The sequence below is a fragment of the Notamacropus eugenii genome, chromosome 4 (assembly GCF_028372415.1).
Source record: "Notamacropus eugenii isolate mMacEug1 chromosome 4, mMacEug1.pri_v2, whole genome shotgun sequence".
Classification (NCBI taxonomy): domain Eukaryota; kingdom Metazoa; phylum Chordata; class Mammalia; order Diprotodontia; family Macropodidae; genus Notamacropus; species Notamacropus eugenii.
In genome coordinates, this window is record NC_092875.1 from 285519219 (window position 1) to 285532964 (window position 13746).

Below are 13746 nucleotides of genomic sequence, written 5' to 3' on the forward strand. Positions count from 1 at the left end.
GTAACCACATTTTTGTAAGGATTCTACATTAATTAATTAAATGCATTAATTAAAAGAAAGTTGATCAGGCTGGGCACCATTCCATATGGGCCTCATTTGAAGGAACTAGGGATATTTAGCTCAAAGAAATGAAGATTTGAAGAATTCTAATAAGCTGTCCTACTATGTTATGTGAATGTTTGGAGGGGGGGGATCTAAATTTTGGTGAGGTGTCTGAAAAGAATTCCTTGCAAAAAACACTTAAAATGGAATTTAAGACGCAGAAGAACTTGAGAATAATTAAAATTTTTCAGCTTTCTTCTAGTCACATTAAACTAAAAGTAATTGTCTTTTTAGTCCACAAAATTATTAGAGATTAAAATTGTCAAAATTAACTTTTCTTTCCTTTTGAATCATTGTTAGGCTTGCTTATATCACAGCAATATCTTTTGCAACATAATTCACTGAAACTATAATGTAAGGGAAGTGCTAGTGACATTTGTGTGCAAAGGCTGTTAGTAAGATGAAAATCAAGTGAACTTTTTGAGATTCTCTTATTTCTCTAAAAGCATCAAACAGCTTCTCTTTATTTAAAAAAAGGAAAGACACAAACTTGACAAAAATAATGTTAAAACTTATAACTCATCTCTTGCCAGTACTAAGAAGGTTATATGGAGATTAAGAGATTGATAACAACATAGTAGGAAATATGAATTGAAAAATATTTTGTGTTTTTAAGGATCTTATCAGAGGACCAAAACAAACATTCATTAATTTCCTATCCTGTGCCAGACTTTGAGAATACAAAGAAAAGCAAAAAAACTTCTGTTTTAAAGGCGCTCACAGGCCAATGGGAGAATATGACAAACAGCTATTTATACAGCAAATTTTTATATGTATAGGATAAATTGGAGGGGGTAATATTGAAGGAAACCAAAAAAACAGATAAAGAAGGAGAATCTGAGGCAGGAGTGGGGAACTTGCGGCCTTGAAGCCACATATGGCCCTCTAGGTCCTTAAGTGTAGTCCTTTGAATAAATCCAAACTTCACAGAACAAATCCCCTTAATGCAAGGATTTGTTCTGTAAAACTTGAACTAGTCAAAAGGCCACATCCACAGACGTAGAAGGCCTCGGACTCTGAGGCATTGGGGCAGCCAGTTAAAATGCCTAGAGTCAGGAGAGATGGAATGTTTTATGTAAGAAACAGTAAAGTGACATTGAGTCTCACAGTACAAAATAATAAGATGTCAGAAAACTGGAAATGAAGAAAGTCAGGTTGTGAAGGACTTTAAGTGACAAGAGGATTTTAACTTGAAAGGCTTTAAACAAGAAGTTTATATATTTGATCCTAAAGGTGATATGTAGCCGCTGGTGTTGATTGAATAGGAGAGTGACATAGTCAGACCTGGTACTTTAAGGAAGGTCATTTTGATGACTGAGTAAAGGACAGACTGGAAGGGGAAAGATCCTGAGGCAGGGAGACCAACCCCTTAGGTTATGGCAATAGTCCATGGGTGAGATGATGAGTTCCTGCAGCATGGGGGATCGGGGAGGGAGTGTCAGTGTCAAGAAAAAGAAAGAAGAAATGAAAGAAATGTTACAAAGGTAGGAAAAAACAACAGAAGTTTGCAACTAATTGAATAGATGACTGAGAGAACATGAGAAGTTGAGGATGACACCTAAGTTGTGAGCCATCAACAGTAATGGGGAAGTTTGGAAGAGTGGAGAGTTTTGGGGGAAAGAGAATGAGTTCATTTTGGGACATGTTGAGTTTAAGATGTTTACAGGACATCCAGTTTCAAGATATCCAATAGGCAGTTGGAGATTTGAAAATGAAGAACAAAAGTCAGGACTGGATAAGTAGATCTTAAAATCATCTTCATAGAGATGATCATTGAATCTGTGGAAGCTGAAGAGATCACCCAGGAAAATTGTATAGAGGGAGAAGAGAAAAAGGCCCATGACAGAGCCTTGGAAGGTACATGTGACCTAGAAGGAGATTAACAGACACTCAGGAGGAGAGAGGAGGGAAACAGAAGCTTAGGGGGGCTTAGCTAAGGTTAACCTTTGTGGTGGGCGTTTAGGTGGGTTCTCTGGGCTATTACTACAGCTTTCATGGTCATATAGCTCAGCCCTACCAGGTAACAATAATAGTAATAATAGCTAACATTTACATAGTGCTTACTTTGTGCTAGGTACTATGCTAAACACTTTACAGTTATTATTTCACTGACCCTCACAACAACCTGAGGTAGAATGGGCTATTATTATCCCCATTCTACAGATGGGTACATTGAGGCAGAGAGAGAATAAGTGACTTGCCCAGGGTCACACAGCTAGTAGTGTCTAAGGCAAGATTTGAGCTCAGGTCTTCCTGACTCCAGGCCCAGCACTCTATCCACTATACCATCTAACTGCCCTTCAGATTTGGTGGCCTAAACTATAAAAATATGGGGAGCAGGGAGGAACTCCAGTTTTTTTCCGAACTCCCATTGCCTTGAAGTACCGTTCTTAAGTTATTGATTTTGATGTCTGTGGAAAGGAAGGGATATTGTATAGTTTAATGTTCTTTCCATTTTGGGGTTGTACTTGTATTATTAAAGTCATTTAAAATGGATTTTATGATTGGCAACTCCTAATTTAGGCCTAGCCCACAGTATTTGGTGCTATGAACAAAGGAAATTGAGTTTGAGAGTTGAGTTGAGGGGGTAGAGTGGTGATGTTCGGTTTTTTCAGTGGCCTTGAAGTCAAATTCATTTTTCAGATAGAGAAGTGATATAGAAAAATAGTCCTGGATCATAGGCTAATTAGAAACAGGTTCTTTTTCCCCAATGGTGTAGCGCCTATGCAATATTCACAGCTCCTACAGTAGCTATGAATATGCCGGTACAGTTCTGAATCGCAAAATATAGCAGACTCTCCACGTGGAAGACAGAACCAAAACATTTACTCAAACACCAGAAAGCCAAATCCATCATAGCAACAAAGAAATCCATCATAGTAAGCAAAGAGTCTATACACATTATGAGACCTTCCCACAAACAGGCTCCCCTATGCAAAATGCCCTTGTCTCACTCACAGCCAGCTGCCTTCTTCCTCTTCCTTCCCAGCTCTGACTAGTCTGACCAGCTTCCTCTCAGCTCTGCTCCAGCTCTACCTCTTCCTGTTCTACCTGTTCAGCAACCTCCTCCCACCACAGGCTTCATGTGACTTAGCCTTCCATGTGACTTAAGAAGGTCACATAAGCCGATTAATGAATGGAAGGATCTTCCTGTTCCACTAAAAATACATTAATTCCATTAAAAATACATTAACAGTATAAGTGGCAAAAACCTTGGTTAGATTTTGTGGAAAACCTACTTTTTGGAAGAGGAATAGTTCCTACAGTATTAGAGGAAAGTATAAATGTGGAAAGCACTGTTTAGTTCCTGCTGGCATCCATGGAGAAGAAAACTATATGGCCAAAGCAAAGCGAAAGAAAATAAGTTTCCTCTAAGGATTAAGCAATTAGAAGATGTAAATGAGCTTTTTTGTTTGTTTTTTAAATTCACTGAATTCAGAAGACTGCCTAATGGATTTGTGATTACTCAAATGAAGAGAGGTCAGGAGGCAGGGACTAACAGGCTACAAGAGGAAGTTATGCTTTCTCACTCAGTTGTTTCTCTGAAGAATACCCTGAACCTGTAGAATTGAGTGCTATAAAACAAGATAATAGAGGTAGTCATGATTGGGAATCAGAGCAGGAGGTAAAAGAGCTGCCACCCCCATCTTCCTTCTTGGGGAATGTGTTGGAGTAGGTTACAGGAAAAATTTAAAGAAGTCATTGAAACTTGAGAACGGTGGCTGATGATGGTGTCCTCTACTAATGGAGTGACAGGGAACATTCCTCAGTTCCATAATTCCATCTCGGAGTTTACATACACATGAATTAATTGACTCAGTTAAAGACCCCAGGTAGAGATCTCCCTTCTCAGGTAGTTTATAGAGTGGGGAATTCTGATTTGATGGGTTTGATTTATGCCCCATAACTCCCCATTTCTGATGATTGCTGCTTTATAATACGATTTGAGACCTGGTAGGGCTAGGCCACCTTCCCTAGCGTTTCTTTTCTTTAGTTCCCTTGATATTCTGGAACTTTTGTTCTTCCAGATGAATTTTGATATTATTTTTTCTACCTCTAGAAAATAGTTATCTGGCAGTTTTATTGGTATGGCATTGAATAAGTAAATTAATTTAGGTAGACTTGTCATTTTTATTATATTAGCTCGGCCTACCCATGAGCAACTGATGTTTTTGCATTTACTTAGATCTGACTTTATTTGTGCAAAAAAGTGTTTTGTAATTGTGTTCATATAGTCCCTGGGTTTGTTTTGGTAGGTAGACACCTAGATATTTTATAGTGTCTACTATAGCTTTAAATGGAATTTCTCTTTCTATCTCTTGCTGTTAGGCTTTGTTAGTAATATATAGAAATGCAAATGATTTATATGGGTTTATTTTGTAACCTTGCAACTTTGCCAAAGTTGTTTATTATTTCAAGTAGTTTTTTACTTGATTCTCTGGGATTCTCTAAGTATATCATCATATCATCTGCAAAGAGTGATAACTTAGTTTCTTCTTCACCTATTCTAATTCCTTCAGTTTCTTTTTCTTATTGCTAAAGCCAACATTTCTAGTACCATAATGAATAACAGTGGTGATAATGGACATCCTTGTTTCACCCCTGTTGTTATCAGAAATGCATCTAGCTTATCCCCATTACATATAATGCTTGCTGATGGTTTTGGGTAGATACTGCTTATTATTTTATGGAAGGTTCCATTTATTCCTATGCTCTCCAGTGTTTTCAACAGGAATGTAACCCCCCATTTCTTATGAAATACCTGCTTCAGGTGCAGTTAGTTTTCCTGGCTGTCCACATAAATAGGTGCTTTTAGGATGGATGGGTATAATGTGCAACACCAACACATGAAAAAAGTGTTTGAATGTCGCTTGTAAAACATGGAGTAGATTAGATGATTGATCCACCTGAGCAAGGGTAGTAAGGATCCTTCTGGCCGACTAAAATTTTGGAATTCCTAAAAGCTCTCATGTCACCTAATTAATCCCTGCATCACACACACACACACACACACACACACACACACAGACACACACACACACACACACACACACACACACACACACACACACACACACACCCTGTTTCTTTACAACAATAGATGTCATTGTATTCATATTGAGATACTCTCTAGTAAGTCCCCTGATAGGGAGATCCAAGGTTTCTCTTCTCCATTGCTTTGGAAAGAGAGGGTTCTAAAATACGTAAAAGGGAATGCTAGATACTAGTATCCAGGTTATGGCGATTACCAGAACACCCTCTATGACTTTAAAAAGGCTACCCCATTTTCTTTTGGGAACTTTGGAGGGCAAACCACGAAAGGAAAGAGGTTGGTTGAAGACAACCCCCTTTTTGGGCCTCAGTTATGGTGCCAGATCAGGGGAAGGGTATTGTAGACATGAATGTTATGAATTCTTAGGAATACCCATGCTAGGTATTACATAGTAACTTCTATTCTGAACATTGCTGGTAGGGCTAAGTAGAAACCCTTGAAGTAGCTGAACGGTCCCATATAGTTAATGTTAGATGTTGGATTGGGAGGGGGAGTTTAAAAAATATTTTGTTCCCAGTAATGGAAATGGAGACTGGAATACTCTTAATGTACAAATTTCCCCTATAATAATCCTGTGTGGCCAGTGATGGAGGACTCTACCTAGCATTTAAGAGTAGAGTATCAGGAGTTAAATAAAAGTTGTACCATTTGCTGTAGCTGTTGCATATCTTGGCACTGTGGACCAGATAAACCCAGGCCACAGACGAATGGTATGGAGTTACTGATCTCATCAACAATCAGCTTTTCCATCCCAGTTGCTGAGACCAATTCAGGACTGGTTTTCTTTTACCAGAAAAGTTACTTTTACTTTAGGTTTATATCCTCTTACTTTCTCATCCTCATGATTCTTTGAACTACCCTTCATATTGCTGCAGTTTGAGGGGACAGACTTTAAAGGTCCCACTTGCTGAGCACATTTACTGACAATGCATCCTAGCAATCCAGGCTTCCCAAAGCCCAAGACAAGCCGCATTTTTTTATCTTTTTTTCTCACAGAACAGAGATTGGGTCAAAGCAGGCCCCTCCTGATGACCTTCATTTCTTTGAGAAGCCTCCAGACAGACAAGTTTCTTTACCAAACCTCTCCCAGGAGGATCCAGAACCCAAAGTGACAGTTTTAGCCAATGATGAAGCATTGCAGAAGATCAGTGCACTTGAACATGAACTCGCTACTCTCCGAGCACAGATTGCCAAAATCGTGACATTACAAGAACAGCAGTGCCTTACTTCAGGTATTTGAGTCTTGTCGAACTTCTTTGCTTTAAATAGATAAAATAGAAACCAACAGAAGGAAGTCATTTGTCCTAAAATTCACATGCCATGATTTTTATCATCAGCTAAATATCAGATATTTTTGGACCTTAGCTACTGGGCAGCATACCCAATAAAGCACTTAGTAAATGCTTTTTTATAATAATTTCCACACCACTGAAGAACAATGGATTTGGGGAATATTGTCTCCATTGAGTCAAAAGACATTTACATAATAACATGACCCCAACACAAAGGCTTTCTTTAAATATGGCTAACTCCATTATGTGTTGACAAATTATGCCAAATAGCAAGTGAGGGAAGCGAAGGGAAGAAGCATTTATATAGTACCTGTTATTTGCCAGGCACTGTGCTAAACCCGATACAATTATCATCTCATTTGATCCTCACAACAACCCAGAGAGGGAGGTGCTGTTATTATCTTCATTTTACAGTTGAGAAAAGGTTAAGTGACCTGTCTATAGTCACATATCTAGTATGAGGACAGATTAGAATTTAAGAGATCTTCCAGATTCTGCATCCAGCTCCCTCTCTCCTGCTCCACCTAGCTGCCTCAGGTAATCCCAAATTATTTATATTCTGATTTGGAATACATTCAGAGATATATTTAAAGAGACACATGATCAGACATTCAGATAAATTACCTGCATACCTAGCCTGGGAATATGGTAAAGTGGAAAGACAGATGTAGAGTGAATAAGACTCACATTTGAGTTCCAGCTTTGCCAGTAACAACTGTGGCTTTGGGCAGGTCATTTAAACTCAGCAAGCCTCAGTTTACTCATCTATAAAATAGAAAGGGATAATACTTTCCCTACTTTTAATCGTTGTTAATGAGAAACATACATTGAAAGAGTTGGGCTATGGCATTTCAAACCCCAGTCCCTACTCCATTGACTTGTAATCATCTGTCTCCCTCTTTTATAGTTGAGAAAGCTACCTTAAGTCAAAGACAGAACAGGTAATCCATAACACATGTAGGAAGTTGCTTTCCATATAACTTAATGTACTTTTTAACATTAGGTGGCTGCGTTATCACTTTGCTTCTTATTTTCTTTTACATAGGTTAATCTCCTATTCATTTACTAAACTTTGCTCAGAGAGTTAACTTCTCTCTAGTCTTTTTTTTTTTTTAATTCTAAATTATTGTTTCTTTGATTCTATCCCCCCCTGCTGGTAGACTGGAAAAACTACCATAAATGTGAGTTTAAATTGAGAGTGAATGTTGGTGGGGTGTGCATTCCTATACACAACTATGCACTTTTATTATATTATGTGATTCAAATCTTAAAGAGAAATTTTTTTTGGATTAAGGTACTTTCCTCCCAGTAGCCCCAAATTACTGTCTTAAGTTCAAATTATATAGAAAGAATTATATATAAATCCACATAATATCTACTGTAGTTAAATAAAATAATTGATTGGTCTTAAGTTTTGTGATTGAAATAAAATAGATGGATTCCCTTCTGTCACCATAATTTTTTTGGACACTAGTGATTATGATTTGAACGTCTTAATTTGAATCATCAATTTGCCTCTTAAAATGTGTATTAAAAAAAGAATTTAAGTGAGCAGTTTAAATGTGAATTAGACAAATGGCAGTGTCTGTCATATATTTGATCTTATAAATTATCAAGCAGCATAAATTTTAAAGGACTGTTGATGTGGCATTAGTTGCCCTGCACTGTGGCAGTATCTAGCCTCTGTTGGTATGAATCCAAACTTGAACATTTGAGATCACAAAAGCACCCCTGTAAAAGCAGAACTTTTCCACTCTGGAAAGCTTTGGATGGAAAACTACTGTAACCTAGATTTGGGCATTTATAACAAAGTAACTGAAACCACATTTCCAGTTATGTAATCAACTAAGGTAACAAAATGGGTATTGTAATTTCAGTGCTTTGTTACATACCAGAAAATATTTTTTTCGAAGATTTTTTTAAAATCTAGAATATCATTTATGTTTCTTTGTCAAAATATCATTAATTTTGTTGTGATTATTATTTGTGTAGGTGGCTTAAGTCCCACCGTACCTACAATTGCCCCAGCACCACCTGCTGCTCCACCACCATCGTTATCATCCCTGCCGCCACCACCACCACCACCTCCTCCTCCTCCTCTTCCTTCTTCAGGAGTACACAAAAGTGTATCTGCTATTGATCTGATTAAAGAGAGAAGAGAGAAGAAAGCAAGTGCTGGAAAGATATTAATAGAAAATAGCCCAAAGAAACCTGAAGTGCCAAATATGCTAGAAATCCTAAAAGACATGAACAGCGTAAAACTTCGATCTGTGAAAAGGTGAAATATGTGGATATGTTCTCTGTCTTCCTTTCTCCATCCCACTAAATTTTTGTATAATTGTAGAACCCCAAATTTTCTTTTGGTCACACAAAATACTTGGCACTTATTGTTTAGTTTGTAATAATCTGTTTACAGTGCTTTCGTTCTTGAATAAAGTTCTGTTCCATTGAATGGTCCCTAGTTTCAGTCCTAGGAAAGAACACCTTCAAGTCAAGGTTATTTTAATTTTTAAAACAATATTTTCTCCACATATTTAAAAGTAAAGTGTTTCTTCTGAAAGACAAATCTTTATTGTAGCTGCTTCACAAAACGTTGAATCAGTGTAGTCATCTGGTATACACAAAACGACTGACTTAGTAAAGCATAGCTCTTCTAAGTGCTTAGACGGCACTTTCTCAATGCTATAGGAAAATTACCCTTACTCCGCAGATGACATATTGAATGCAGTGTTCATATTATTCAGAATGTAAAACTGGACAGTTCTTTCACCAGTGGATTTATAGCACATTAAAATTTGATCCTTTTTTTTTCTGAATCTCTTTAAGATCAGAGCAAGACTTAAAACCAAAACCCGTGGACCCTGCTGACCCTGCAGCCCTAATTGCAGAAGCTTTGAAAAAAAAATTTGCTTATCGGTACCGAAGTGATGGCCAAACTGAAACAGAAAAGTCTATTCCAATATCTGAATCCAAGACTACGTCAGAAACAGTGTTGGTAGGTACTATTTCCTTTATGGTCAGATTGTATTCGCATAAAAAATATTGATTAAATGCCTGCCTTGTATTAGTACTGTCCAAAATGATGTTGAGAGACATCAGTCTCTCCCCCTTATTCTCATAAATCTTGCTATCCATGCTTTCTGGTATCTGAAAATCCAGAGGGGATCGTGTAAAGGTACAATATTACTACCTTACTTTTTTGCTTAGCATTTTATAGTTTTCAAAGCTCTTCCTCATTTTCTTGTTTGACATGTACACAAATTCATAGGCTGCCTTGTAGCATATGTTCTTTTTGAGTGGTACAGGTACTAAAGCCATGGGAGTGGAGAGGAAGGGGAGAAATCCCTTGGCTAGAGTGACTGGGGATGGTTTCACAGAGATGACGTTTGAGCTGGGACTTGGAAGGTAACTAAAACGGCAGTAATTTAAGTATGGCATCAGTAGCACCTATTTTTTCAGAGATTGATTACTTTAGTTCTCAGATTCATAGTGCTAATTTCCTAAATTAAGATTTTAATATTATCAAGCTATTTGAACTTTCATTCCAAAAATATTTCAGTAGTCACGAATAATACATTATATGGAGGATAAGTTATTACTGTTTATGAACCATAACACCTATAGTAATTCTTTCTTTTTGTTTCTTTTCCAGTTTGGGCCACACATGTTGAAGTCTACAGGAAAAATGAAGTCTTTAATTGAAAATGCCTCACATTCCTAAGTAGACACTAAGGAGAAGGCAAAGACTATTTTGTTGAACTGTTGTTTAGTTAGGGTTAAGTAAGGCTGGTAGAAATCAACATTATTTAGTAAATCCTTGACTTTATGTTCAGTGGCTGCCTGTGAAACCAAAAAGTAAATGAAACCATAGCAAAAACACTATTTGTTTTGTTTCTGAAAGATGGTCTTTTCTGGAGCCACTCCTGGAATATGTAGATTCTGACAAGTTTTAACCTATCCAAGTTGCTTGGATTTAAATTGTCCATTCTTTAAAAACAATGTTTAGATTTCAGAACATTTGTGGATATTACTCTGAGGTTTTTAATTCCTAAACACTAATTTATCTGTACAAATGTTTTATTTGCATGTATTTGACAGATTTAAAACAGTTTGTGATGATGGCAATGAAGTACTGTTAAGTTATCTTCATTCATATTAAATATTAATTTTGTCTACAATGATGGAACAGCTGGTATAACATAAGTTGTTGCAGTGAAACATTTAATTTGAGATTTGAATCTTCTTGCCTGAAGCAGAGCTCAAGGTTTACTTAAAACTCTTATTTCTCTCTCATACTTGTTGGGAGTTAGAGGTCAAAAAGTTGCAAGAAGACAACTTATTGCTGAAATGTGTGAAAATGCTCGTTTTTGAAGTTGAAGTGGATGACCTTGAAAGCTTCTTTCATCTCAGTGCCACCCAGTATCAAATGAAAAAATGCAGAAGAAAGAGAGGAATCAAATTAATTTATGACTTAGAATCCTTTTGTTTATAAAGACCAAATGTATCATTGTGTTTTTCCTCTTTTGATGGCTCATTGTTTGTTTTAGGAGATAATTCTAAAATGTCAGTGCAGTGAAGGATTTCAAAAAATGTAATCCTTGTAAAAATATGATGTTTGAGTGTTTCAGAAAGTGTTTGATTGATAGTGAACTTAGTAGATAGGGTAAGAAGTTGTTGAATCTAGCAGTAAGAGGAAGTAACTTCCTATTGGTATATATCTGATCATTGTGCTGTTTCCTAGGACAGTGTCAAAAAGCAGAAATCTCAGATATTAACATTAAACACTTTCTGCTGTTTTAAGATACATTTCCTATTTACAGTCCTTGATGACATCTTTAGTAGCACCAACAGTGCTGTGTGTCTCCACCTGACAAATTCAGATAGTGCCTAAAAAATCTTCAACCATGCCATTTATTTTTTACTCGTTGAATTTAAAATTCTAATCTCTAGAAAATCCTTCACTTCTTTGGGGAGTGGAAGGAGTTTTCACTTTTAAGTTATTTAAAAATGTGTGCAATGGTCTCCTAAATATTAAAATTTAGTTAATGTATATGCTGTGGTCTTCAAGGGTTTTGATTATTCAGCTTTAAATTTGAACTGTGACTACTTATTTTAACTTGCTGTTCACATGCATTTTGAAGTTGTATCTGTTTTACCTATTTTAAAAGGCTACCCTTTAAAAAAAAATTTCAGAGCACCTGGTTTGGTAAATATTTTGGCCTTCCAAGAGGTATATATTTGTACTAATAGTGAACTTAGGCCTGTGCACAAATTTAAAGACATTACTGTCTTAAAATAAAGCAAACTGTTTTGTTTCACCTGGATGATGTTGATTTTTATCATTCACAATAGAAAAGATTCCTTTACTTTCATTACAAATGTAATTCACTAACGTCCTTTGTCCTTGCCTTCAGTATTTTAAGAAGACATGCTTCCCTAAAATAAGCTACCAGCAGAAGGGACTGTACTTAAATTTTAAATCTCCAATTTTAAGTCCTTTAAGAGACCATTCCATAGAAATTGCCACACATACACAAGGTTTAGCTAAATGCTGTTTCTTGAAAACCCAGCTTAGTTCTTGGTGCCTGGTAAATCCATCTTTTGTTCTCCAGTTTTTCAAATCTATTGTTTAATTTATTAAAAAAAAACAAAAAACAAAAAAAAACAACCCTTCCCTCAACCAGCTGGCAGCACAGTTTTAAAGCTGGAAGAGGATATTGAAGATGATATGGGTAATGTTACCTACCTACTGTGAGTTCTTCTCTAACCAGGGCAAGGAACTCAGGCTCTCAATCAGGAGTTTTGGGGGTTTTTTGGCCTTCGGACTTTTTTATACTTATAAAAATTATTGAAGATCCCTCCTCTCAAGAGCTTATGTTTCTGTGGGTTATATCTATTCTTACTATATTAGAAATTAAAATGTCTTAGTATTTTTATGAAAATAGTTTTGCCCTTTCAGACCCCTAAAAGGATCCTGGAATCTCCTGTGAGCTACTGACTTAAATAAATAATTCAAGATGGGAAAGTAAGGAAGGAGGATCAAGGTGTTTTTGTCAATGGTAGATATTTGTAGGGCAAGCTTCCATGGTTCTAACAAACATGTTTGATACCTCCCCTTCACCAGGATGGTAGTAGTGACAACAGTGCAAAGTGACCTTTGAAGCTGTCTTTGGCATTTGTGGGTTGAGGGATCTGAAAACCACAGCTGCTTCCTGGGCCTGGGCCTGTGCCGGTCCTGTTTCTGCCAGTGCTGCACAGCCAAGCCTGGGCTGGGCTCAGTGGGCTGCAGTCCTCTCCATGCCCCGTGCAATAAACCTTTCTTGTAGGCCTTCCAGGCTACCTTGGGCTGGAAATCTCTTTAACTCTGTCATTTTGTGGCTTCTGCTGCTCTAGAATTTGTTTTAAGAGTCATTTTTTTACAGGTATTTTATGGGCTGTGGGAGAAGAGCTAGAGTAGGTGCGTCTTTCTACTCTGCCATCTTGGCTCTGCCCCCAACAATCAAATCCTTAGAGAAAAAGTTGTGAGTTCTAAAAGGAAATAGGCAGTAAAATTATAATCATGGGGAACCTCAATTTATCCCTCAGACCTAAATAAATTTAACAAAATAAACTAAAAAGAAGTTAAGGAGATGAATAGAATTTTAGAAATGTTAGATAGTAGACCCCTGGAGAACACTGAATGGAAAGAGAAAGAAGCATATCTATTTCTCACTGGTGCATGACACCTTCACAAAAGTGAACCATGTATTAGGTTATAAAAACCACAACCAAATGCAGGAAAGTAGAAATATTACATGCATCTTCTCCTGACCATATTGAAATAAAAATCATATTTAACCAATGGCAGCAAATAAACACAAAAATAAAATACACGAACCTTCAGCTCATCATCCTCAGTCATTCCACTGGCAAATCCATGTCCCTTACACTAATCATCCCAAAACTGAGCTGCTTCTTCATATTCTGGATGCTCACTTACAGTGCCATTGCAGTCAAGTTTCTTCTTAAACATTTTTCATTGACTTTTTAATTGCAATTATCAGGAATAAGTTTTGGCTCATAGTGAGACTCTGTCTGCTATTTTTCTGTTGAATTCTTGTGGATATAATTCAGTTTCATATATAATACTAAATACCTATCATATTTAAGACTCTTAAGTGCTCAAGATATAAGATCGTATATAAAATGGACCATGATCTCCAAAAGCTTATGCTACTCTCTGTCTTTCATCAAACTTCACTGTTGAATTCTCTGGCATCTGTTTATAATCACCCTTACATCTTTTTTTTATGTTGGAAA

General features: G+C 36.8%; 1 protein-coding gene across 4 annotated transcripts in view; it reads left to right on the forward strand.

Moving 5' to 3' along the window:
- MTFR1 (mitochondrial fission regulator 1) overlaps positions 1-11765 on the forward strand; it is a 52626-nt gene extending 40861 nt beyond the window's left edge. For 3 of the 4 annotated variants that reach the window (XM_072604692.1, XM_072604693.1, XM_072604695.1), the window contains 4 exons: positions 6152-6387; positions 8440-8725; positions 9274-9442; positions 10100-11765. In XM_072604692.1, the coding sequence (XP_072460793.1) occupies positions 6152-6387; positions 8440-8725; positions 9274-9442; positions 10100-10168 (760 nt within the window). In that variant the 3' untranslated portion in view covers positions 10169-11765. Of the gene's footprint in view, positions 1-6151; positions 6388-8439; positions 8726-9273; positions 9443-9752; positions 9853-10099 lie in introns of all 4 variants that reach the window. The other variant, XM_072604694.1, reaches the window with a different exon arrangement.
- The last annotated feature ends 1981 nt before the right edge of the window (positions 11766-13746 follow it).